General features: G+C 60.9%; 2 protein-coding genes across 2 annotated transcripts in view; both read right to left on the bottom strand.

Moving 5' to 3' along the window:
- Window positions 1–6,407: 6,407 nt before the first annotated feature.
- On the bottom strand, window positions 6,408–9,090 carry SC5D (sterol-C5-desaturase). The gene is made up of 4 exons (XM_086627037.1): window positions 8,881–9,090; window positions 7,714–7,846; window positions 7,128–7,228; window positions 6,408–6,833 (listed from the first exon to the last, which is right to left on the bottom strand). The coding sequence occupies exons 1-4, from the start codon at window positions 9,088–9,090 to the stop codon at window positions 6,408–6,410; spliced, it is 870 nt and encodes a 289-aa protein (XP_086483163.1).
- Window positions 9,091–11,675: 2,585 nt separating this feature from the next.
- The window catches only part of TECTA (tectorin alpha), a 28,633-nt gene continuing 15,230 nt past the window's right edge, over window positions 11,676–25,078 (bottom strand). Inside the window, exons 9-24 of the mRNA XM_086626996.1 lie at window positions 24,265–24,857; window positions 23,209–23,782; window positions 21,452–22,062; window positions 20,570–21,131; window positions 18,904–19,103; window positions 17,591–17,974; window positions 16,663–16,949; window positions 16,301–16,581; window positions 16,016–16,126; window positions 15,498–15,700; window positions 14,699–14,862; window positions 14,318–14,566; window positions 13,707–13,869; window positions 13,301–13,388; window positions 12,512–12,628; window positions 11,676–12,031 (exon numbers count right to left, since the gene is read on the bottom strand). Of these exons, the coding sequence (XP_086483122.1) occupies window positions 11,931–12,031; window positions 12,512–12,628; window positions 13,301–13,388; window positions 13,707–13,869; window positions 14,318–14,566; window positions 14,699–14,862; window positions 15,498–15,700; window positions 16,016–16,126; window positions 16,301–16,581; window positions 16,663–16,949; window positions 17,591–17,974; window positions 18,904–19,103; window positions 20,570–21,131; window positions 21,452–22,062; window positions 23,209–23,782; window positions 24,265–24,857 (4,688 nt within the window). The 3' untranslated portion in view covers window positions 11,676–11,930. The remainder of the gene's footprint in view (window positions 12,032–12,511; window positions 12,629–13,300; window positions 13,389–13,706; window positions 13,870–14,317; window positions 14,567–14,698; window positions 14,863–15,497; window positions 15,701–16,015; window positions 16,127–16,300; window positions 16,582–16,662; window positions 16,950–17,590; window positions 17,975–18,903; window positions 19,104–20,569; window positions 21,132–21,451; window positions 22,063–23,208; window positions 23,783–24,264; window positions 24,858–25,078) is intronic.

The raw sequence follows: 25,078 nt of genomic DNA, 5'->3' as shown, positions 1-25,078 counted from the left end.
TGATGCAGGTCCACCACCAGCGGCCGCAACCCTGATTTATCAAGGCAGGCCGAAGGGCTGGATTTCCGGACGCGGGGACTTCCCCGGTGGTGCCACAGGCTGCGAGAGGCACCTCTTGCACGTCCCTTCCAGAGAGACACTCGCCTTGTCTGTGCCTGGGGCTCGTGTGGCCCTACTGATGGAAATCTTTGCAAGGTGCAGGCTTTTTTGGTGCTGGGCAGCGCCATGTCTCAGGTGTTACGGAGCAGGGGTGGGAAGGGGGAGCTGGGATGTGAGATGGAAGGAGAGGGGCAGGTTCGTGCCCAAGTGGCAGGGAAGGACCAGGGCCAGCTCTGCCCAGGCTCCCAGCGGTCAGTGTCCCGCCATCCTGCCAGCTGGGGTCCCCTCTGTACGGCTGCATCCTGGGCTCTGCAGTCAGCAGGAGGTGTTGGCTCATCTCAGCACTGTGCTTAATGTGGATATAACGTCTGTGTGTCCAAGACAGCTCACCAGCTCTCCACTCGTCCGTGGGTCCCCCCTGCCAAAGGGCACGGGAAGTGAGGGTGGCCATGGGAGTGGATGGGAGAGGTGAGCTGTGCCTCTTGCTCAGCCCTGGCTTGTCTCTGGAAGCCAAAAGTGCTTTTCTGGGTGTAGTCCTGCCACTGAGAAAAGTCCTTACCTGTTTTTCAGCCTCTTTGGGCTCAGAGGTGCTGAGAGTAAACTCATGGGTTGTGTCTCCTCTACCTTTTGCACCGTTCTGGCATTTCTAACACTGTCGGGCAATCTTCAAAGGAAACAGATGTGACCCAGCAGAGAAGGAACGGGAGCTTGTAAATCTTGTGGACAGCCTCGAGGCACTCTCGCTCCCCGTTGTTTCGCTCGCTTTAATAGCAGAAATGTTGTCCAGAGCTTTCCCTGAGGTGCTTTCACCTAGAAACCTAGTTAGTGTATTTCAATTAACGAGTCAATACAATTATAAGCCCTCCTGATAAAGCTTCTAGCGGTCTTGACTCAGTGTAACGTCCCTCCGGAGGCCCGGAGGTCACGGTGGGTACGGCAGGCAGGTGAGAGGGACCCAAAGAGGCTGAAGCAGTGTTTGCAGAAACCACCGCAGTGTCCGAGCATCTGCCTTATTTCCCACAAAATGACCTGCTCTGCCCTGCCAAATCTCCCTGAAAACACGGAACAGAGGAAGAACAGAGTAAGAAATGTGGAACTGGCTTTGTAGCAGTTTCTAAATGGAGGAAATCGACGAGTGGTGGGTTCACCATCCTCCTGCCGGCCTCTCTCGTGCTGCTCACAGGGCACTTCGAGCGATGCGACTGTCTGTGCACACACAGAGCAGAGCAGGGTGCCCGTCCCCCCTGCAGGACTCGCCCCTGCCAGGTCGCTGTGGTGTGCGGGAGGGAGGGAGCGGTAGCGAGGACCTCTCGGGTGAACCTGGCGCTGGTAAGCGCTAAGCCATGAATAGCTCTTTCTTTGCGGAGGGAAACATACGTTTCCTTTGCCAAGGTATTTTTTGTTTCTTGAAAAAAGAGCCCGTCTCCTGCTGTAAAGGGGAGGGGGAGCGGAGTAGAGTTTATTTTAAGGTACATCTGGATTTAATCAGCAGCAAATGACATGAACTCCGAGAGTGAGGCGAGGAGCCCCCGGCCTCCCGGTTTTCCTTCCTCTCTCCCCCTCGCCTTTCCCCGGCACAGCCCTGGGTCCCGAAGGATTTAGGGGACTGTGGGGGCTGGAACAGCCATCCCCTGCAGAGCCTCACCCAGAGCGCACAGATAGAGTTGTTCGAAGGAAGCATCGCATGTTGTTGGAGTCGAGTCAGGGCGTAAACCAGCCCACCCCGCCGTCTGAGTCTGATCTCAGCCCCGACACAGCGGAGAGCTCGGTGCGCGGAGGTGCTGGGGGCAAGAGCGCGCTGCTGCCGTGGGGAGGAGGGCTGCTCGAGAGACTCGCTCCTGGAGCCAACCAAGGCGTGTGTCCAGCGGGCAGGTCTCTGAGCAGGGCTAGCGATTCCCTTTTGTTCCGACTTGTCTGGGAAGTGTGAGGGTATGTCTCTCGTGGGAAAGCGGGCCCCTGTCGTGAGGTCGTAGGATGCAGGGAGAGTTCAAAGACAAAATCATCTGGTCTCGGCAGGACCCGCCTTTGAACCAAAGGTCCCAGGGGATGGGACCTCCGAACCCTCCCACTCTGCTCGGGGCCGTGGCACCTCGCGTTTTTGGGATCCAGCACCTGCCGAGAGAGCGGAAGCCGTTGGACCGATCCCGTTCGATGCAGACAGGGAGCTTGGGGCAGCCAAGTTGCGTCTGCGTGCCACAGCGCCCGTCCTTGGGGAAGTTCTGCAGGGCCCCGCTCTGAGCAGTCACTGAGGCATTCTTCTGTGGGTCCTCTAGATCTGACATGAACAACTGGCAGCCTTCTTGCCAGAGGAGCCAAATCTCTCAATGGGGCATAAACCGAGACCTGCAGGTCACTAATCCTTTCCTTTCCTCTCTCTGTGCTCTCAAGCCAGGAACTTCTGGCTTAAAATACAGAGGTAATCATTTCCTACAGCTCTCAGATCCTGCCACTCGCAGAGCTCCAGCAAAGGTGCTCTGCCACAAGGGCAAGTGGTTCCCCAAGACAGCCGAGGAGGGAAAGGAGATGGGCCAAACAGGCAGCGAACGTGGGCAGGGACGGAGGTGTCAGCTAATTGGGGCGACGGATGGGATGGGACAACACCCGTGTCTGTGGGTAGCTGACGCTGCTGGTTGGCAGCAGCCTACGGTGTGACGATGCTTTGGGTTTAGCTGGACTCACTCAGATTTGGATTTCTTCCCCTCTCTATCTGGGTATAAGGCGGCTGACCCCTGGCAGGGGAAGCTGTGCACCATACCAGGTCTGTAAAGGTTTTTTGGTGACGACCCTTGCCTTTGGGTCAGGGCTCATCAGCTGGACTCGGGGGGAGGTGAGCGGGAAGGTCTGTGTCTTGGGTTTAATAACTGGAGTAGTGAAAAAACGGCAGCAATGCAAGGATGGCAGCAGGGCAGTCCCGTTGGGCCCCGTAGCTTTCCGCATGTCTCATGGAATTGTCCTTGGTGTGCCCCTGCACCTCGTGCAGTCTCTGACGGCTCCGGGCCAGCCGCCCGTGTCCTCCAGCAGAGCCCGCGTGGCACAGCCGCTCCTGCCTCTGAGCGCCATGCTTTTGGGGCAAGAGGAGGGAGTGGAAAGCCATCCGTGCAGGTCCCGCTCCTGCCACCAGCGTGCTGTGAGCAACACCTCCATCTGGTGGCAACAGCAGCATCAGGGTCCCAAATGCCGAGTCGTGTCTGCCCACGGCGGCACAGTGCCCTAAGGGTGCAGAGGAGACCATGTACCGTGCCGGTGGCCTCGGCATGGCAGCGCATGACCGGGAGGTCCTGATCTCTCTGCTTGGCACGGTGGTTAGCGAAGGTCAGCGATGTCGTCACTGTTTGACCTGGGCCTTGCCTTGACCCTTGGCAGCTCTCTGGGCTCCATGGTAATCAGTGAACACCGAACACCGGTCAGGGCTGCCGTGCATGTCGGGGAGAAGGAGTTGTCGCGGGGAAGCGAGAGCAGAGCACACCCAGGCAAGGGACCGTGCCGGCCATAGAACGGGACTCCCGGGGCGGTCGGCATGGGAGATGTCGCCAGTGTCTCTGAGCACAGTGTAGCGGTGACACATCCAGCCATACCCTGCCAGGGGGGATGGCTGAGATGGGGTGGGGAGCAGAGAGTCCATCATCACGGCGCGGGACCTCGAGAGGGGCCTTCGTCCCCTGTACGGTTGACGCAGCTCTGGAGACCAGTGAAGTGGCCGTGTGCCTGAGTGCTGGTTTCCGCGAGATGTGAAGAGTCGTCTGGGGGGACCAGGGCAAGATAAAGTGCCAGTGCCAGCAGTGCTTTGGGGGAAGTTACCAACCTGCACGATCTGGGAAACAGAGAAAAGGATGGGAATCAGATGAGGCGTATCGTATCCTGATGGCCAGGTCTGTCCGTGTCCTGAGCACTGAGATCCTATACTCTAAGGGTTTTTGTGTCCCTAAGAAGCCAGAGGGGGCTCACCAGACATGGGAACGTGGCTGTTCCGGACCTGGGAAACATGCCTGCACACTGTACTCTGATGTGCCATGTGTGAACAGCCCTCCGTGAAATTCAGCCCGTCCCTACGGCTTTGTGCGGGTCCGGATATATTTGCAGGGGACAAGAGCAGGGCGAGGGCCAAGGCCCCCACCGGGGAGGGAGAGCGAGGTGAGGCCCGAGGCACCGTCCACAATGTTGCTGCTGGGCACTGCCAGGGTCGTGTCCTTTTCCTGCCATGATGAGCACGGGGCAGCTGGTGAGGCCCGTGTCGTTGTTGGGCAGTTGTGTCTGGCCGACAACATGGCAGGCTGGTGCAATGTGGAATCTGCCCTAGGGGGAAACTGCTGTGTGTCCTTTAACAGTGCCTGGTGAGAGCAAGGCCGGTGGCAGTAAGCGTCGGGTTTGTCAGGAGCGGTACCGCCATCAGCATCCTGCCCAGGGCGGGGAAGCCGAGAGCCAGGCACGGTCACCCTGCAGGGAGCTGGTTATGCATAGGGAGGTCTGAGGGAGCGGAGGCAGCACCAGCTGTGCCGACCATGAACGGTGGCACTGAGGGCGTTCCCGTCAGTGTGGTGGGAGGCTGGGGAGCCCCACTCCCCCGAGTCCTTCTCGCCTGGCCGGTACAGGGACCTCACGCCCTCAGAGCCACGTGAGATGGGACATGACAGGGGTGCCGGTAGAGCTTCTGAGGCTCTTGACTTCTGTACGTCAAGCGTGGAGGGGTCGAGTCCTCATGGCCGACCTGCGGGAGGAGCGGTTGGAGGGGCTGGCCCTCGGTGATGTTTTCCCTGTCCTCTTGGCCGTATTGGCAGGAGGGGAGGGGGCGATGCACATATTCGCTGGGGGAACGGTGCATGGTAAGACTGTTGCGGGTGTCATAGGGGAGAAACAGGGTGCCCAGCAGGCTTTGTACGGCATCGGGAGTGAGGGCAAAGGGACCAAACGGCAGCCGAATTGGCAAGTGAGATTTATTGAACATGAGTCACTCAAAGGCCGGGCGATCAGGTTTCAGCAGGAAGCACACCAGACATTAAGGGGGAAAGCCGGCCACGAACCCTGGAGCGAGAAGCCCCTGCCCCTCACCTCCAGGCACCCATTCCTCCTCTGCCCAGCCCCCCCCCCCCCCGAAAGTTGTCAGGGAGCTTGTGGGACCCATGGGACTCAAAGCACATCTTTGTCCAACAGGCATGCCGTGTCTGGGACATGTTCCGTCAGCACCCCTAGACATCCTGGGCGAGAGGAAGGAGGAGAGCACGTCAAGCACCGAGGAGTCCCGCCGCGTCTCAAGGCCGAGCCCTCTCCCTGCCGAGGAGTCGTTGGAAGGACCCGCGCCGTCTCCAAAAGGTAGGTGCCTGTGGCTTTTTTCGCGAAACACAGCTCAGAAAAAAAAGTAGCGTCATCCGCCTCTCCTCTCGACTCGACTTGTCCCGACGGACTCCACGACGGCAGCGGCGAATTGGTGACGATGGCGCGCAGCATGGATGGACGGAGACCCTGCCACATGCCGCGTTATTGTTCTATTTGTGCCATGCTTTAGCTCTTTTTGTAGTGCAACAGCACGGTACCAACGCAGCGCAGGGACCTTCGCAGAGATCCAAAGGCAGGCGGAGGGGGAGCGATACGGGGAGCAGGGCAGGGCAGTGGTGCAGAGTGAGGCCGTAACTCAGCAGCGAGGCCAGACGCCGCCGTTTTGGGATGAGGCGCGAGCCGGAGCGCTCGCCAAAGCCATCCACCGCCGTCACGCGAGTCCCTGTTGGGGAGGGGTTCGCGGCGTGTTCGATATCGGTAGCGGGACGGGTGGCGTTGACTGTGTGAGAGGCAGCATGCTTGAGCACGGGGAGCAGCAGGGGCACGTGTTTGGCCACCGCGTCTTGAAAGTGACCCGTCGCAGGTGCCACGCGAGACTGGGGTAAGGCGTCCAAGAGCCGGAGGCCTTGCCGAGCAAATCGCCCATGGGGCGATCTAGCAGCAGCCCAGGGGAAGCCGTGAGGAGCAGTAGGGAAGTCGTCCTCCGGGTCGTGCCGAGGGATCTCCGAGGTCGGCCGGTGTCAGATGCGGCAGGGACCCAACGTTCAGCGCTCATATCGAGCGGAGACGGGGCCGCGCAGCCGGGGGTTTCCGTCCAGGGCGGGAGGCCGGCCCGGGCTGTGAGCACCCGTTGGCCTCCGAGCGCATCGCCCCTGCCACGCGAGTGGTTTCGGGTGCCGAGACTCGCCCCGCACTGGTGGCGTCATCAGGGGATGGGGGGCTCTTTGTGGGAAAGTAGTCTCGAGAGGCTGGGGAGGAACGGGACGAGATCCAGCCAAGGCATCTTGTTCTGGAGAGAGGCCGGGCTTGGGGGAACCCTATTCGGTCTTGGCAGCCGGGGTGCCGTTGGGCTTCCCCGAGCCTTTTTCTTGGAGCTTGCGCAAGTAGTCGTGGGGGCCTTTGCCCTCAAAGGCCGTGGGGCTCTTGTAGGAGCCGCCGATCTTGTCCCAGAGGGTGAAGTACTGCCCGTAGTTGTAGTCGAAGTACAAGTGGTGGTCGGTGTGGTGCGCCGATCCGTTGATGACGTGCCGCAGGAGGCGGGGGACGCGGTAGTCGCCGTCGTGAATGGAGATGGTCCAGACATTGACGAAGATGTACAGGCCCAAGTAGGTGACTTTGTGCAGGGGAAAGAGGAAGGGGTAGACGTGGTAGGGGAGGCTCTGCATGAAGCCGTCGACGGGGTGGAAGGCGTGGCTGGCGAAGGGCGTCGCGATCTTCCAGAGGTGGTGGGGCTTGTGGAAGCGCTGCGGGGAGAGGGCATGCCGTTGGTCCCCAAGGCGCGGGCCGGCCCCTCTTAGTGGGGTGCCCTGGCTGGGGACGGACTGACCGCCCAGGCGCCAAGGGGGCCGAGGGCCGCTGCTGCCGGAAGGGCGGGAGAGGAACGCGTGCCCGGAGCGGGCCCTAAGGGGCTCTCGGCTCCCGTCACGGACCGAGGCGAGGCCTCGTTCGGCCGGGGCGAGCCCCCGTTCTCCCGGGGCACACGTTCCCTGGCAGATGTGGCAGGGCTGCAGCCAGGATCCCGCCATTCTGTCTCCTACCTTATAGAACAGTTTGTGGTGGAGACCACGGTGTATCCAGTAGATGCCCATGTCGGTGAAGAAGAGGAAGGACAGCATGCTGAGGAAGACACCCAACCAGCCTGGGGGAAGAGGGATGTTAGAGGCGGTGCCCGCGGGCACCAGGAGGCGGCGAGGGCCAGAGAGGCGCGACAGCCCTCGCGGCGGGGTCCATCCCGACGAGGAGACATGGGGAGGGGTCGGACGGTCTCTCCCGAGTCAGGGAAAGCGAGTCGGGTGCTGGTCGGTCGGGAGCTGTGCCCAGGAAAGGGAAGGCCGCCTTTTGTGGAGGGGGTGTGTGTTGTGCGGGCCGCAGCCCCGCATCCTCGAGCCAAGGAGTGAGGGGTGGGCACCTCCTTGTGTGAGCCTCAATGGAATTTGGGAGTGGGACAAATAGATGGGACCAGCTCAAGGCAGGAGGTACCCAGGTGGATTTTGCGGGGCTCGTACGAGGTGTGCCATCGGCAGTGGGGGAACATGGCCCGCTCTGGGGTGCGGCTGTGGGAGGCGACTCGGGCAGTGGGGAAAGGGCACTGGCCTGGCGGGGAGGTGCAGGGGAGCGGCTGACCGTATGGAGAGTCCTCGATGTTGTCGTAGAGTTTGCTGTAGCCCCGCACCTCGGCGAAGAACAGGGCGACAGTGGGCACGCTGATCCAGGGGAGGGAGCGCAGTGCGTAGGCGATCTCCCGACGCACCTGGTTCTGCGGGAAGTGGCAGCGGAAGAGACAGGTCAGGGGTTGCGGGCATACCGGGAGCCAGTCAGAGACCCAAGAGCCCCAACGCCCCTACCCCTCGCGAGGTAGGGAGGGCCGGCGTCTCGGCTGCCTTTAACGCAAGTGCTTTGCCACAACGTCTGTGGCGTGGCGTGCCACCCATTTGGGGAGCGCTGCACTCAGGGCAGGGTTGGTGCCAGGCACCAGCTCTAGCATGGTGCATGCGCGGTCCTTGATTCCCATCAGGCGCTACAGAGGGCAATGTCTGGGAGGGCACCGCCTGGGAGGGCACCGGAGGCCCCAGAGGCATGGTCATTGTCACAGGCTGGGTCGCCGTTGACTTGCAAAAGCAGCGTGCCGAGATGGGCATCGGTCCGCACGTGAGTGCCAGTGGCTGGTCTCGAGCCGTCACGTGCGTGAGCGACAGTCACTGAGGCGAGGGAGCTCAGGTCGCCATCGCCCAGGAAGCGATGTGTGCAAGGGAACGCAGGGCACTGGGGCAGGCATCGTCAGTGTGGGTGCATGTGGGGACGGTGTACTTTTAGAGCAGCCGGGGACCCGGGTGCCATCACTGTGGCCGGAGCAAGGCCATTCGCGGTGGTCGAGGACAGAGAGCGGGATGTGACGAGCATACCTGTCAGGCTGGGTGTTTAGTGGGCAGGAAGGGTTGCCCACGTCCAGCGTGAGAAGGCCGGGACTCACGAGGACCGGGCAGTCCAGCGTCTCTGCTGGGCCCCCGTGTCAGTGACGGATTCTGAGTCGGTCTCTGTGTCCTCATGTTGGCAGGTGGTTTCTAGGGGCTCGGTTTGGTGATCAAGGCGGGGGGCAGTTTGTGAGTGGTTTGCAGGGTCGGGGGTCGGTTTGCGGGAGATGTGTGTGAGAGCAGAGAGCAGATAACAAACGGGCCATGGGGACAGCGAGGACGAGGGAGGGACACTGGCGACGCGTGGCGTGGGCGAATCGGCACGCGGCGCGGGCAGGCCGGGTCCACGCACCGGGGAGGCGGCGCGGGGTGCACCCACCTCTAGGAACTGGGGATGCTGCTTGAGTCGGTGGTCAAAGATGAAGTAGTAGCTGAGGGTGCCGAAGAGCAGGTAGAGGGTGAGTGCCCCCAGGTTGGTGATGACAAAGAGGCTGATGAGCTGGCGGCATGGCTCGCCTTCAGGCCAGCCGGCAGGGTACACGTAGGGTGTGAGGAGGTGTCGGTCCGCAACGTCCAGGACCAGATCCATGGTGGCTCCTGTGGGAAAGAGAGAGGGTTGATGGGACCGGTCGCAGGAGGCGCAGAAGGTGTCTCCTGTGTCTCCGGCCTCTGTGTGTCCCTGGGGCTGTAGGGGCCCGGTCTCAGTGGCAGGGAAGATCAGGTGCCCGGTGGGGTGCCGGCTGTCCAGGTCAGCACAGCTGGCTCTGGGAGATGTAGGTTGTAGGGGTGTCAAGTGTGGACTGAAGCAGCAACAGGGGTGTGGGGGCTCCCCTTTTTGTGTGTCCTCTCTCCATGGGACAGGGCACGTCTGGCAGGGTCCAGGGCAGGGGAACGGGTGGGCAGGGGCACGCAGGTTTTGGGAAGCGACCCCCCCCCCCCCTTTCTCGGGCAGGATGTGGTACGCAGGGGTGCGGGACCAAGGTGGCATCCGTCTCGGGGGGCCCCCAGCGTGGCGTCAGGTCCCGCAGGACGATGTCAGTCGCGCTCGTCGGGGGTCACGGTGCCGGCGCGGAAACCTCCCGGCGGAGACGGGACCGCGCACGGGTGGCGACGGTGCACTGCGCGGGCGGGATGACGAGTCCTCCCCGCGCCGCCACGGGGGACGGAGCTTCGGCGGAGGGGCGGCCCGGTGCGGGGGCGCCGGAAACGGGGCGTCCCGCGGGTCCGAGCGCTGGGTGACAGTGTCGGTGCGGAGCTCTGCCCGCCGGTGGCTGGGCTGCGTGCGCGCCAGCGCGGGGGCTGCGGCGCCGCCGCCGCGCCCGGGGAGCGCAGCCGTCGCCGGGGCCGCGCCGCGGGCCGCTCCGCTCGGCACCCCCGCCGCGATGTCCCCCCGCGCCCCGGCCCCGCGCCCCCGTTCCCTGTTTACCTGCCTGCGGGTCCCTGCGTGGCGGCGGGCGGGGCGGGGCGGGGCGGGGCCGCCCGGTAGCGCCACGCGACGTCACCGGCGGAGCGGCTCGCGCCACCGCGGTCGGTGACGTCGCGCGGGGGCGGGGCGCGGGGACAGCCCCGGCCGCGACGCGTCCCCGGGTCCCGCGGGTGGTGTCCGAGGGAGGGAGCCGGTGGTGCGGGGCCCCTTCCCTGCCGTGCGCGGCGCAACGGGCGGGCAGCGCTCGTGAGCAGAGCCGCAGGTCCCGGAGGGCGAGGGCAACGCGGTGGGGCGCGGGTGGGGCCGTGGAAGCGCAGTGGGCACGCAGCGTGCCATTATGGGCACGTGGATGGGCACGGTGGCGTCGGGTCCGCACGTGGGGGCAGGCGTCGGGGAGGTGTGGGCAGACGGTGCCCGGCCGATGCAGGAGAGGAGGGGGTAGTGCCGCGATGACGAGCGGGGTGTAAGTGGAGGGCAGCAGGCTGGCACCCAGGGAGCGGGCCAGAGAGTCGGCTGGGAACCGAGTGCTCCAGGCAGGGTGCAGCTGATGTGGGTGTCCGTACTTATGGTGGCCCAGTGGGGTGTTGGTAGCGTGACCTGGTTCAAGGAGGCAGAGTGACAGTCTCTGGGTGAGGTCGTGTCCCGGCTTCTGCTGGGAAGGCTGTAGGGAACCGGGCGGCACAGTGCTGAAACAGCAGCCAACGCATCAAGTTGCCGTCAGCAGCCGGGGCCCAGTATGTGGGACGGCAAAAAGCTGTGTGTACTGTGTCCTAAAGGGAGGTGGGTGGTGTGGGCCAGCACAGTGCTGTCCAGCGTAGCTGTCAGGCCCGTGACTTGAGCTGAAGCCTGGCTGGGTGCGGGCATCATGAGCAGCCGTGGAACAGGCATGCAGACTGTCACTCACCAGTGTCAGGGGAAACTCACTCGATTGCCACCCACCTCCAGCCACCTCCCTCCTCAGCTCTCCCTCGGACCCCTGCAGAGACGGCGGGTGTCCCCTTCCCTCCCCCCAACCCCTTACTACTCTTCACCCACTGCCGATTCCAGCTCATCTGACTCCCCTAACAAAGCACGGACGCATCTCCTTCCTCCAGCCCCAGCCAGGGCTTCAGCTCTGGCAGTCCCTGTACACGGCCCCGCACCCTAAAACCCCACTCGCCGCCCCTCCCGGGACCCTCTCCTGCCCCGGCATCCTCCCAGCTCCATCTACCTTGCCCCGTCCTTGCCGCCATCACACAGGACCACTCTGCATATGAAGAATTACAACGCTTTTTATTCCCACGCAGCCATTTCACAGAGTACAAACACAAGATGAGACACCAACACAGACAGTCCCCCCCCACCATCAGCACCCCAAGGCCACTCTCGACTCTCCTGCTCCGTATCCCAACACTGCTCCACGTTTGCGGAACCCGACCCCGCTCTCACCCTCACGAAACTCTGCCATGGCATGCCCCACAAACACCAGAGGGAATTCCATCCCTCGTTTCTCTGGCTCTCACATCCGACAACACACTGCTCCGGCCCATGACCTGTGCCATGACACCTACCTCTGGCCCAAGACACCGACGGCAGCTCCTGAGGAGCCTGGAGACTGGCAGCTGTCTGTGCGAGAGGACAGCACCTGTTCTGGCCTGCCAACGCTACCGACAGAGGTGCGGGCCACCCATAGTGCTGGCTACAAAGAAAAGCCTGGGAAAAAGCTGCAAAAAAAACCCTCAAGTCCCACATGGGTGCCAGAAACCTGCAAAAAAAACCCTCTAGTCCCACATTGTTGCCAGCAAACATCCAGCTCTGCTTCACTGTTGCTGTCGTGGTGCCTGCCACACGCTGCCATCATGTCCAGGTCTGCGTCCGCTCTCTCTCCAGATCAAGTCCCTCTTTTGTCTCTATGCAGCAGGACAAGTCGGTGGCAGCCTGGCCACTGTGGGGGTGCTGTCTCCTACCCTACAAAGACTCGGGCTGACATGAGAACAGTACTTGGCTGGGCGGCAGAGCCACACCTACGAGGTCAGGTCCCGCAGAGCTGCGCGCAGCCACAGCCACAGCTGGGCTGCCACCAGAAGGGTTGCTCGGGCACGGTGCTCCCCTGAAGAGCTGGAGGCTGCCAACACAACAATAACACCCGCGTAAGCTGGGGCCCTGGCACACATACAATGGGCGCCTCCCTCCCTCACAACATCCTGGCTGCCCTGCAAAATGCACCGGTCCTGCACACTCCCAGGTGCCTCGTTTTGTCACTTGGCCCCGCTCCCACTGGTCCCTTAGTTGGCCTCAGGATTCTACCCTGCCACTGCTCCACACCATGCCATCACTGCTCTTGCAACTGAGTGCCTGCTAGCTCTTCACAGCCCGCGCTCGATTGTTGGCCTCGCAGCCCTCAGGCGCCATGCCACCAGGCACCTCTGTCCCCTGGGAATGGCGTGCATCCGGCTCCTTGCCCTCTGCCTCCCTCCTGTCTGCAACACACCCCACGTTCCCACCACCTTCCCCGCACTGTTCACCCCTACGGCCCCTCGCCATGGGTGTGGAAGCCCTCCTCGACGCTCGCCCTGACTCCTCCTGCTACACCCCTGGTACTTGCCCCTGCAGCTCTTGCCGTCGCCTTGCAGCATCCCTGTCACGCAGCTGCACAGGGGCCCATCCGCTCGGCTCGTGCAGATCTGCTCACAGCCTCCGTTGTCCTCACACCAGTCCGATCCTGGGCACAAAGAGCAAAGGAGGACACCTGAGTGATGCTCCCCCAGGTGCCTGGTCCTTGGAGGCCTAAGACCAACACTCCCTGCTACAACAACAGGGCCCACAAAAGCACACCCTTCTCCTGCCAGGCACACCCTCACATCCTGCATGGCGTGAGGACAATGCCATGACCCGGCTAGGCTCCCGTCATCCTCCATGACCCCAAAGCAGCAGCTAGGCTGCTGCTCACAACCCTCCAGGGACCTTTCAGGGAAACAAAGAGGAGCACCCACAGCATAGGGCCACATGGCCAAAAACGGAGCGCGCCACCCTGAGCTCCCACCCCCTGCCCTGCTGCCACAGTCTCCTGCTCGACCACCCACGGGCCCCTAGGAATGCACATCTCCGAGCAAGGCAGACCCCTGACACAGCCCACACGTCCAAATGGCATCCACACACCCTCCGCCTTCACCTCCCCATGGAAAAAAAAAAAAACCCTGAGCACTCTCTTACACTTATCTCGATTCCTGCACAAAGATACAGCCTCTCCCCCTGGGATGCACCTAAGTAGGCTGCCTCACCCCAGTGCCCCAGGATCAGCCCACACCCGGGCGCTGCCCTGTGGCACACCACCACGCTCGACCCGGGTGGCAAACAAACCTTCACAGCCTTCCTCGGGGTCCCACACACTTACGCTTCCTCCTAATAGGCCCCACGGAGATAATCTGCTCCTTGGGCTCCTCAGCAAACATGCTGGCCATCCTCGTGTGCTGAGGGCAGTTCTACATGGGGATAAACACCACCTCCGTCATTCTCGGCTGCTGCCCTGGCCCCCTCCACACCCCTCCATCCGGCCCAGCTCCCAAAGGGACCCCCGACTGCACCCCTCGCAAGCAGGCTTGGCGGAGCACGGGTGCCGAGGCAACCTGCCCGTGGTGGGGCTCTCCTCCTGGCACCCAGAGGGACACATGACCCTCTCCGCCTCGCCCCTGGGGCTATGTCTCCCACTGCCCCTCTGACACTGCGTCAGCCGGGCTTGTTTCGCTCCGCCAGAGCCCTGGAAAGCGAGCGAGCCATCCCTCGATGCTTGTCCCACTTACTATCTTGCAGGAGTATTTCTCTGAATCGCAGAGTGAGACGGCGCAGTGGAGGTGAACTTCGTCATAATCCCCAATGAACTTGAAGACAGTGACGTGGAAGCGACACGTCAGTGACACTCCGTTCTCCTCTATGCCGATGGTGTTGTCCTTCATGTTCTGACACCTGCGCAAAGCACCGATGCTCTCTCTCTGGCTCTCCCGTGACCAGGACTCTCCCTCAAAGGACGCCGCTCACCCCTGTCCCTGTAAGGTCCCTTGCCAGGGGCCCCACAGCGGAGCGCATAGATCCCACCGTGCCCGCCTCCTCTGGACAAGGGTGTTGCACCCCACCTTCGGAGTGTTACCTCTCTCTGATGCTTCCAGCTTCATTGTATTCCCGCTTCCCAAGAGGTCTCCGCCACGATCTACATCCTCCTGTCTCCTACAGACTAACTCCTGCACTAACGACATGGGCTCACTAGTCCCCACCCTTCCCAGATCTTGGTCAACTGTATCGCTGACTGAAATGTCCACCACTCCAACTGATGCGGGTGCCCCGTCGCACACCCTCCCCGACAGACACGATGGAAACCAACAGGGCGTGCCGGGCCACCCGGCCCACAGTCACTCACCCTCCCTCGATGATGAAGTAGCGCAGCTTGTCGTTGCTGTCACGTGATGGGGTGGCATAGCACTTGTTCAGCATCAGGATCAGGTGGTTGGAATCAGCCCCAACGACAAACACCCCCACGTAGAGCACGTCCCGGGTGGTAAGCACCACTTCGCCCTGCCGGTATGGGTGCTTGTAGGAGGAGTTCTTGTACAGGGCCATCTTGGTCGTGAAGCTCCCTTCCTGCGTCGGCACCGTCAGGTTAATCACACTACCGATGACAAAAAATACCGGCTCGGACAGGGGAAAGGCTACAAATTCCTGACTCGGCACCTCGCCCTCTGCCCGTGTGCTCCCACACTTGTGGGACGGAACCAGCCATGAGGCTCATCCCTGCTCCTACCTGAGCATCGGCCGCACGACGGAATCCAGGGAGATCTTGATATCCAGCTCATATGCGCAGGAAAACTCCACGTTGATCGTCCGGTCCCGGGTGATGATGTTGCCCGTGTTGTTTGCGCTCTCGATCCACACTGTGTTCTTGTACACTATGTGCGTGCTGTTGGACTGCAGCAGGAAGGCAGGGCGTCACTCAAGACCGGCCGTCTCTGCTCCCCCAGCACCCAACGAATGCCTCAGGCCCTACGTGAGTCCCGCCACCCCTGCATTGCCTCTGGCCAGAAAGGGTACAGTGTGGTGGGGCCAGGAACTGCTGGGCAGCATCCTTACTCTACAGGACCTGCCTGTTTTCCTTGATCCCCAGCCCATGAAAGCACCTCTCAAGCATTGCTCGTGCTGACATGCACCCCCACCCCCACATTGAGCTGAGCTGCTATGGAGGAGGAGTGCCCGCTGGCTTGAAGCTGCACTGCCTCAATGCCCCCCATACCAACAAGTTCCTCGCAAACGTAACAGCTCGGAGTACACAGACCACTCTCCTCAGCCTCCCAACTACTCCTGTCTTTCCTCCTGCATCCTCTGGATCAGGACGCCAGTCGACGAGGCAACGGCAACCTTACGTCGAAAGACCGCGCACGCTACAAAGCCTGCCAACTCTCGGGTCCCTTTCGCTCCATCGAGCCGCCTCCTAAACACACGCTCCCCTGCCTCCTCTGCCTTCAAGTTGTCATGATTTAGAGGGTATCCAAAACAAACAGCCCGGCCTTCGCTCCCAGCCCCGTGTGCCCCATGCCCTGGCTCACCTGCACCACATTGCCACAGTTGCCCTTGGTGTTGTTGATCTGGAAGGAGATGAAGTCCTCCCCTTCGATGCCGGGGCAGTGGCGGTCATTGACTCGCACCCCCTCACGCTCAAAGCCCAGCTGGAACAGCTTGCACTTTGAGATGGACACCTCCATTTGGGCAGCTTTGCAGGTCACCTCCGCATCAATGATGTCATGGGTGGCTAGAGGAGAAGACACGACAGCTTCAGATCACCACAAATGGCATCGCAGGCCCAGGCCGCTGGCACTCCCAGCCCTCCTCCCCACTGCCAGAAACGGGCCGGGATCATCTCCCGCAGCACGCCGTGCCCGTCTGATGTCCCTGCTGTTCAAAGTTCTCCCGAGCCGGAGATGTCCGTAACGCGCGCTCCAAAAAACCTGCTCCCTGCTCCCATCCTGAACTGAGGTCCCAACCCTTGGCACTGCCCTTTCCGAAGCCCCGGTGGTCCGATCACGCTGTTTGGAGCCGACACCGGGGCCCTGACCGGAGGACTCACTGTTGCCATAGGGTGGGGGCTCGATGCAGCCGCACAGCTCCCCGCCGTTGTCCAGCTCACAGCTGCGGTTGGGGCAGTCGGCGCCGACACAGGGATCTTCCACCACTCCTGCTAAACAGCACAAGACGGAGCGCAAACACAATCTTTATCCTCAGACGGTGGGGCGGGCACCTCCGACCGCCACAGGCTGCCCCTGCCCCGCTGGCCCTATTCTCCCTCTCCTGCCGGTTGTGGTCCTGGCAGGACACGGCTCCCCTCGACCCGGACAGCCCCCAGCTCTCTTACAGCAATTCTCCTTCTCGATCCACTCGGTGCCCAGGATGCCAAATGTGCGGCAGGCCTCGCCGTAGGCAGCCAGCGAGCCGCACAGCTGGACCTTCCTGTGGTTGTAGCAGCCGTCGAGAAAGCAGGACTCATAAAAGGGCAGAGGATCCAGGAGGCCGTAGCAGGGCTGGAAAAAGCCCTTCATGTCCGTCAGCTTCAGGCAGTAGCTGTCACTTTGCAGCTCCTGGATCTGGACGTTGTCGCAGGAGGCGGCGTACTGCGAGTACTGCAGCTCGTTGCAGCTGTGGGGACCAGACACATCACAGGGGCTTCCATCGCAGCCAGCCCCGCTCCCGGCAGGGAAGGGCCATCCAACCGCTCACCTCTTCTGCATGCCGTTGGTCTTCCAGCTCTGCGCCAGCACCACGCTGCTGACTGCCGGCTTTCCCCGCAGCGTCGCGTAGTCGTCCGTCCGGTCGCCGTTGAAGTTGCCGCAGAGGCCGCATACCTTGTTCTGCAGTCGCTCCCCGATGGTGATTTTGATGACGTTAAAGCCATTGTAGCGGATCTGTATGTCAGGGCTGGAGTCGATGACCAGGAAGCCCTCCTGGCTGAAGATTTTCGTCGAAAGCCCCGTGACGAAGGGGATGCTCACGTGGCTGCCGTTCACCTGGCATGGGAGAGGACACGAGGCTGACGTCCCTCCCGTCCCCTCTGCCACGAGCCACCCACAAACCATTCTGCAACTGCCTCCCGACACTTCACCTCATCTTTGGCAGGGGCTGGCATCCTTCTCCTCTTTCCGACCTGACAGATCACTACGAGCCTCCCGCTTCCCTTAAATGCCTGCACGAGGCTGCGCTGCAAACGGAACCTACCCCTGTGCGGAGGCTGTACCTCAGGACTCATCGCTCACCAGGAACGGCTGCAGACAGCGCCCTACACGGACCAAGTGACACCGTGGCAATAGCCAGCCCTCCGCACCCCTCCACTCACATGGACAGCTTCACCCGCACCGCCGAGAGGTGAACAGGCATGTGACTACAACCTCCCGGGCTGTGGGTGGCCTCTTGCCCGCCCTTTTGTCCCAGCCGGCATCCCTCCACACACAGCCTGACAGATGGCAGCCGCATCTTCACCTGCAGAGCTGCCTCGACCGGGACCCAATGCCACCCACAGAGCCTTCTGGGGCCCTCATGGCGACTGTCGTGCAGCCCCACGCGCCATCCTCCTCTGTTCGGGAGCCAGTCCCTCGCCACCCAGTCTGCGGCCCCGCGCTGGAGGGGACGGACACCCCTGACGGGACCTTACCTTGACGGTATTCCTATCGCTGATGAGGATCTGCTCCTCATTGATGTAGAAGTACACAGGAGAGATGATGGTGAGGTTGGGCGAAGACCACTTGTCGAAGTTGATGATGAGCTGGAAGGAGAAGTCGGGCAGCTTCTGGCAGATGGTGGAGAGGACGAAGGCGCAGTTGGCGGGGAAGCGGAGAAAAGCCCCGTCAAAGGTGCGGAAGACGCCGCCACCCGCCGCCAGGCAGAAGGAGCTCCTGGTGCTGAAGCAGCCGCGGACACCGTTGCGCAGGGCGCACTCCTCGTCCGACTTGCAGTGTCGCGGGTCGCACTGGATGAGGTTACGCCGGAAGCAGCGGCACCGGCGGGTGCAGTCCCCGTTCCAGAAGAGCTGCTTGGGCTAAAAGAGGGACCTGTCATCAGCCAGGAGGGCCGGGGTGCCTCGCCCTACCCTCTGCAGACACTCGGGCCCCTCTGCCACATGGCAAGTGAGAGCAGGCACCGAGGACAGAGGAAAAGGTGCAAGGAACATGCTGGCAGCTTACGCCTACCTTGCAACATCTCTGCTACCCACAGGCATGAGAAAACTGCACATTTCCATTGCCACCGCAACCTCCCTCACTGCTCATACGCGCACAAAAAGCACCGTGTGCTAAATACTTCCTTGATTCCTTTCTTGTACCCAGCCAAGCACTGACCCGTCTGCTAGGGCCCCCATGTAACAGCACCACGATACTGGCTTGCTATAGGTGCGAGGCTTGGCAAAGACACCTTATGCAGAACACTTTCACTGACACAAAATACAGCGCACCATAATATCAGCAATGCCACCAGTACAACGCCCTACAGAATCAAACTCCCCAGTAACATCCAACAGGTACAAATCAGTACATTTCCTGTGAAACAGTGCACCCATCTTAGATTGAATACCTACAGCAACACAGTCATACCGTCCTGAACTCTGGCACTCGTCAAAGCCAGCCTTCCTACCCTGTCTTCCCTCCCTCCCTGCCTGACATCCGAGTCACACTCACCCAACCACCACGTGACAATTTTGTCACGCAGGAAAACTCACTACGCAGCACACTGTGGAAGGCCGTTCCTCTCTTCTCTACCCCTGCTACCCCCTGGAACCACGAGAATCCCATGCTGCTGCTGTGTCATCCCTGCCCTCGCTGCAGAGCACTCTGCCTGAATCTCTGACCCTGCTACCCTGGCAAATGGACCGGCCTGGCTTGACCATCTTCTCTGCTCGAGGCACCATATGTTGCCTGGGAATATCAGAAAAAAAGTGGGATCAAGGCCGAGAGAAGGACGCGAGCGGCGTACCTCGTAGTATTTGCCATCAGAGTAGCAGCCGCAGTTGTGGGGAAGGATGCAGCTCTTGCCGTTGAGGACATACCCAGGGTCGCACTGGCAACCCTCCACGCAGTAGTGGCTGCAGTCGCTCTTCAGCCGGATGGCGGCGCAGCGGGGCTGGCACAGGGACACGCAGCTCTCGTAGTGGCTGTTGGGGGGACAGCTGACGGCTGCAGTGTTACCAGAGGACAAAACGGACACAGATTAGCTCCCTGGGAAAAACCAGGCTGGCAGCCAGCCGCACGTGGGGCTGTAACCCCACCGCTGGTGTCCCTGGGCAGCTAACTCCCCTGCCAAGATGGTTACTATGGACCGTGTTGCCCAGAGAGAGACTCGGAGCTCCCGGGCATGCAACTGAAGGGAAAAGGTAGCTGTTGTCCCTCCTTCCTACTCTGCTTGCCAGCTGCCTGCTCTAAGCTGAGCAACACTTCTCCATTAGGTTGCCCAGAGAGGTGGTGGATGCTCCATCCCTGGAGACGTTCAAGGCCAGGTTGGACAAGGCCCTGAGCAACCTGATCTAGTTGGAGATATCCCTGTTCCTTGCAGGGGGGTTGGACTAGATGACCTTTGAAGGTCCCTTCCAGCACTAACCATTCTATGATTCTATGATTACTCTCTGCTGTCTCTGAGCTCCTGCATGCCAGTTTCCCAAGAGCCCACTTCCCCGTGCTCCCTGCTCTCCTGCAAACAAGACTCTGCACTGACACCAGACTAACATCTCCCTCTGGGACGAATGCCCGTGCTGGCCCTGGGGCCTCTCAGGCAGCGTACAAAGTCTCCGTGCTCTCAAAGACACGTTTGAGGGGCCCTGGTTTTGCTGGGCCATCGGGACGTGAGGCTGGTGAGGGTCGCTGCCTGTGCCTGGACAGGCCACCTCTCCTCACACCCCGTCAGGGACCTTTACAGAGCCAGCATGTGGGGTGCTGGTCGGTGGTCTCACTGCCCCTGCCCCATGACAGCGGTGCCTTCTGAGCCACCAGTTTGCTCATTAGAAGGAAGAACAACATAAATTTCATTTTCAGTCCTGTTAGCAAAGCCATTTACTTTCCATCTGATTTGCCAGATAGATCGGCTGCCAGAGAGGCTTGCGGCCCCCATCCTCAGGAGCCTAATTGAACATCACACCATAATCTTACTGACAAGAGCATGCGGCTTCATTAGAGCAAACACCTTCTCCTGGCTTTGGAGTCAACTAATACAATGCCTGCCTAATGATGCAAGCATGGCTGATACCTTCTGACCTTGTGTCTTCCCCTTTCCATCCCTGCTCCTGCTATATTGCACTCCGTTCGTAACAGCTCCGGAGAACATAGCACCCCAGACCTGATCCCACACCCGTTCCTCGCCCGGCAAGCATGGGAGAGACACCTCCTGTGCCACTTTAGCTCACTGCTCTGTCACCTGCCCCCTGCCCCGGCAGGGAAGGGGGGGATCCCTGGGGCCATCCCCAGGCACTGACCGTGGGGACCCGGGACATCTGAGTCGATGGCTCAGAGACAGCGAGCATCCGCTGTCACTCCCCATGGTGCACTGCTGCTTCTGTACGGCATGAGCTCCAGCAAGTGCTACAGCTACAGTGGATGGCCCCGGGAAGCACCGCTAGGGAAGAAGGGCCTAAAGGCGGGGTAGCACTTACAGCATGAGGTGAAGTTCCTCCAGCCAGTAATGGCGATGCCCTGTGTTTGGCATGTGCTGGCATAATTCTGGAGCCAGCTGCAGGCCGTTTGCATGGCTCCCCCATCGACACAGGTGTCGAAGAGACAGTTCTTGTAGAAGAAGCTGGGGCTGATCTTGCTGTGGCATTTGGCGAAGACACCACTTTGGCTGGGGATGAGGCTGCAGAGCTGCTGGGGTTTCCAGAAGCCTTCCACCTTCCCACAGGCGGGGCAGCGGTCTCCACAGCCCACACGGCAGAACGCGTCCCGCTTTGCCCAGCTCTGGACGAAGTCGGCGATGCCGGTGGCCGGTGCGCCGCCCGCAACCACCAGGTCGTCCTCGGGGTTGCTGTTGTAGCGGCCACAGAGGCCATAGGTCAGGTTCTGGAAGCTGCGCGGGACAGTGACAGAGAGGAAGGTCTTCCAGTCGTACACCACCTTCAGCCCAAAGTCAGTCTCGACCACGATGTGAAAGCCAAAGGCGAAGATGTTCACTTTGCCCTGGCCCAGCTTCAGGGGCAGGTAGAGACGCTCGTCATTGATCTGCAGGGAAGGAAACGAGGCACACCGTGAGCAGGAACGATGATGGGAGCTGCTGCATGAGGCCACGAACAAGGGTGGCTCGGTACTCCTGGTGCAAGGTCCCTGCCAGCCTCACCTCTACATCCAAAACAACGCTGCCGAAATTGAGGCCATCTCCAAAAGCTGCACCTGGTGGCACCCCAGGGACAAGCCCTAGCGCACGCCCTTCCCTACCCCTGGAAAACCTTGTGAGCCTAAGACCTCATGCCTAGGGAATCGTTCCATGGTTTGGGAGCCGCAGCAGGGAGAAGTAACCCCTGCCCTCGTGGCCCTGCACTCACCAGCACGGTATATTTGTAGGCACGGTGGATGACGATGTTGTAATTGAAGACCTCCACTTCGACTTGTTTCACCCACAGGGCCAGAGAGGTGTCCCGATCCTCATTCTTGGCTGTGACGGTGAAGGCCGGGAAAGTATCCGAGCGCTCCGCCCTCGGCCGGGCGATTGTGGTGCACAGGACCAATGCGCAGCTGCTCTGGAAGTCGAAAGAGAAGCCGTCGAAAGTCAGGTAGTGTCCGTAGCCAGAGACGATGCAGGAGGCGTCAGTGCGGACGTGGCAGTAGTAGAGGCCGTTCTCCTCCAGGCAGTACTCGTCATCCTTGCAGGAGATGTTCTCGCAGTAGACGCTGTTGTCGGAGCCGTTGCAGTAGCAGAGGAAGTGGCAGGCGATGTCCATCCAAAAGGTCTGGTTGGTGGCCAGCTGTCGCCCCTCAAAGTTGCAGCCGCACTCACGGCGGGGGACGCAGTGGGTACCGCGGAGGGCAAAGCCCTCATTGCACTGGCAGCCCTCCATGCAGGTGTCCATGCAGACGGGGCCCGTGGCCAGGGTCTCGCAGGTCTCCACGCAGCTCATGCACTCTTCGAAATGGCTGTTCTCCGGGCAGGTGAGAGCTGCGGGGTTGACAAACATAGAGTGTGAGTTCCCAGCTCTGGCAGCCCCAGGGCAGCGCTGGGTGGGGCATCTGGCAAAAGGTGGGAACGAGGTGAGTGGTGACTGGTTCGGAGGCAGAAAAAAGCAAGAGGGGGAACAGTCCCATCACCCTGCTGGCCACCGACTCTTCCCATCCCCTTTGCAACCCCCTCTCCTCTCAGCCATTGCCCTCCTCGCATCATGGCCCCACCACGTGCCAAGCAACACGTCCCCCTGCTATTTCAGAGCCACAAGGCCAGGGCTCCTGAGTGGATGCCTCAAACCTATGCGGTGCAGACAGGGGCTGCTTCCCCATCAGGTACTTCCACACTGGTTATTTTTCACATTCGCTTCTGAATTATGAATGTTTTCCCACCAATGGCAAGTTTATAGCGACAGCTAAAAACAAGCATTATTCAAATTATCCTCTGGTGGTAGCATTCTGCACTGTCAGACACCATCTGCAGCTCTGGAATGCTCCTACACCGCATCATAACACTTCTGATGCCTCCTGAAATGCCACCTTGAAATCACTTTACTGGGAAATCTGTCTCTGACGGCACGAGTGTCGCTCAGACACTCCCGTCGGTACACGGCACGGTGCTGCCTTGTCTTTGGGCTCGTGAGACATTGCATTCCTACTGCAACTCCCCTTGCCCTTCCATATGCTACGTGGGAGAGCGCTTCGTACGTGCCGGCCCCCCTCACGGCAGAAAGTTCTCCAGGGCATAGCTCTTTGGATGGCACAGCCCATCTTTGGTTGACCAGTAGGGAAGAAAGCCAGAAAATCGCCCCAGATTGCCAGCATTTAGGCACCTCCAGCCCTACCCCTCTGTACAACTTTGGACATCTAATGCTGCTGTTAGCGCCATCGGGTCTGGGCCTCCCTCCCCAACAGCCCTTCTGCAATTGAGCATCTTGCAGCTCAGCCTCAGAGGAGCACCTTGTGGGTTAGGGTACCCACCAGAGACGAGGGAGGAGATGGGGCAAAGAGAGCCGTACTTTTGAGTACGCCATAAGAAAAGCTGCTCTACCTTCGTGCACCCACCAGCTCCCGACCCCGAGGTTGGTGGGGTCTACATCCCCTTCTCCCCGCCCCAGGTACTCAAAAGCTTTGGTGGACTCACGGCAAAAACTGTGGCTCCTCCACTGGCCGACGTCCACCTCGGCATTCTTGCAGGCACTGGCGTAGCGTGCCACCGAGTCGCACAGCTCCGACTGGTTGCCCCCGCTCTGGCATAGGCGGAAAAGGCATGTCCTGTAGTAGGCTGAGACATTGACCACACTGTGGCACTCCAGAAAGGAGCTGTTCGTGGGGTCGTTGATGATGCCGCAGTTGGAGCGGCTCCTGTAGGACTTGAGCAGCTCCGAGTCGTTGTTGCAAGCCTTGAGGAGGTCCCCGCACTCGCCGTTGCAGATCTCATCGAACGTGGTCCAGCTCTCCAGGAAGAGCTCCAGGTTGTCCGTGCACTTGCCCTTGGGCAGGCAGAACTCATCGCTGGCGTTGCCATTGAAGAAGCCGCAGAGGCCTCCAGTGCAGTTGAAGTAGGCAGTGGAGAGGTGGATCTCCAGGAGGCCCGAATCGTAGTAGCTGATAGCCAGGAGCCCCTCCGACTCCATCACGGTGCCGTTGTTACTACGGTAGATTTCCAGGCGGCCGGAAGGGTGGAAGTAGGGCAGCTCCACGTCATAACCGTTCACCTACAAGTAACAAACGGATCGAGACACTTCAGGGAGGGTGACGCGACTTTGCTTGGCCGTTCCTGTCTGCCAGCCATGCCACACTGGGTATGTTAAATGCTTCCCGACCCAGATCCCACCCTCCAAGGCCCGGAGCCGCCTTTGAGTGGGGAGATACGGCTGTTTCCTTGCATTTCGCCTCACAAACAGAGATTGTTTTTCCAGGGAAAAAACACGTTGCAGGAGACAACCGTGGTGTCAGGAAGGTCCCAGAGCTGACTCAGCAAGCAAACGGGAATAACGGCGCTGCGATAATAACTTCACAAATACCTAAAGGGCCCACACACCGCAGCGGCCCACAGGGGATTCCTCGAAGTGCCACCGTAGTGCTTGATGGTCCAGGGCCACAGACCCACGAGCCCTCCTCCAAAGGGACATTGGATCACAGCACAAGCCATGGCCTCCTGCCCTGGGGTGGGCCGCCCCAATGGCAGCACCTTTACCTTGATCTCCGACAGACTGGCACCTCCGATCTTCACCTCTTGGCCAACTGCCTGGATCCGCACGACGCGTGGCCCGTTGGGAGCAGATCCGGGCTTCTTTTGGCTGATGTCCACCTCGATGAAGTCCGATCTCTCTGGGCAGGTTTTGAGCAGCGTGTAGGAGTGCTCCAGCGGATAGGGAAAGGCAACGCCGTCAAATGTCTGCAGCACCTGGCTCTGCCCCACCAAACAGAGGCTCTCCCGCTTCGGGTAGCAGCCCCGATAGCCGTTCTCAATAGTGCAGACCTCTCCTTCAGGGCAGGTGGTGTTAAAGCACCTGGCCTCCCCACCGTCTTCACACTGGCATGCCACCGTGCAGTCCGCCGCTGCCCAGAAAGACTCCCCGATGGCATAGTACCAGCCGTTCAAGTCGCAGCCACACTTCTGGACGGGGACGCAGCGGTCCGCGCTGAGGACGTGGCCCTCGTCGCACTCGCAGCCCTCAGCGCACGGGGAGGCGCAGGTCAGCGGGGCCGTGAGGTCTGAGCACGTGGCGGGGCAGCTGCTGGCGCACACCGAGTAGTGGCTGAGCTCTGGGCACCGCACGGCTGTTGCTGTGGGCGCAGAGGGGAGACAAACGACAGGAGGACCAGATTATGGCACGGTTCAGGGCCGATTCCCTCTTTCCCATTGATGCACAAAAGCGACAGTGCAGAGTGACCCGGGAGTCCTGCTTGACAGTGGAACTGGCCCCTCTGTTTCCCTCTTGTGCCCCCCCAGTCATTCCTCTTGTGCAAGCAATAGCTTCTCCAAAACAGCCCCAGAGCCCTCGAGC

This window comes from Tauraco erythrolophus, chromosome 26 (assembly GCF_009769465.1).
Source record: "Tauraco erythrolophus isolate bTauEry1 chromosome 26, bTauEry1.pri, whole genome shotgun sequence".
Taxonomy (NCBI): Eukaryota; Metazoa; Chordata; class Aves; order Musophagiformes; family Musophagidae; genus Tauraco; species Tauraco erythrolophus.
This window is presented reverse-complemented; position numbering and strand designations above follow the sequence as displayed.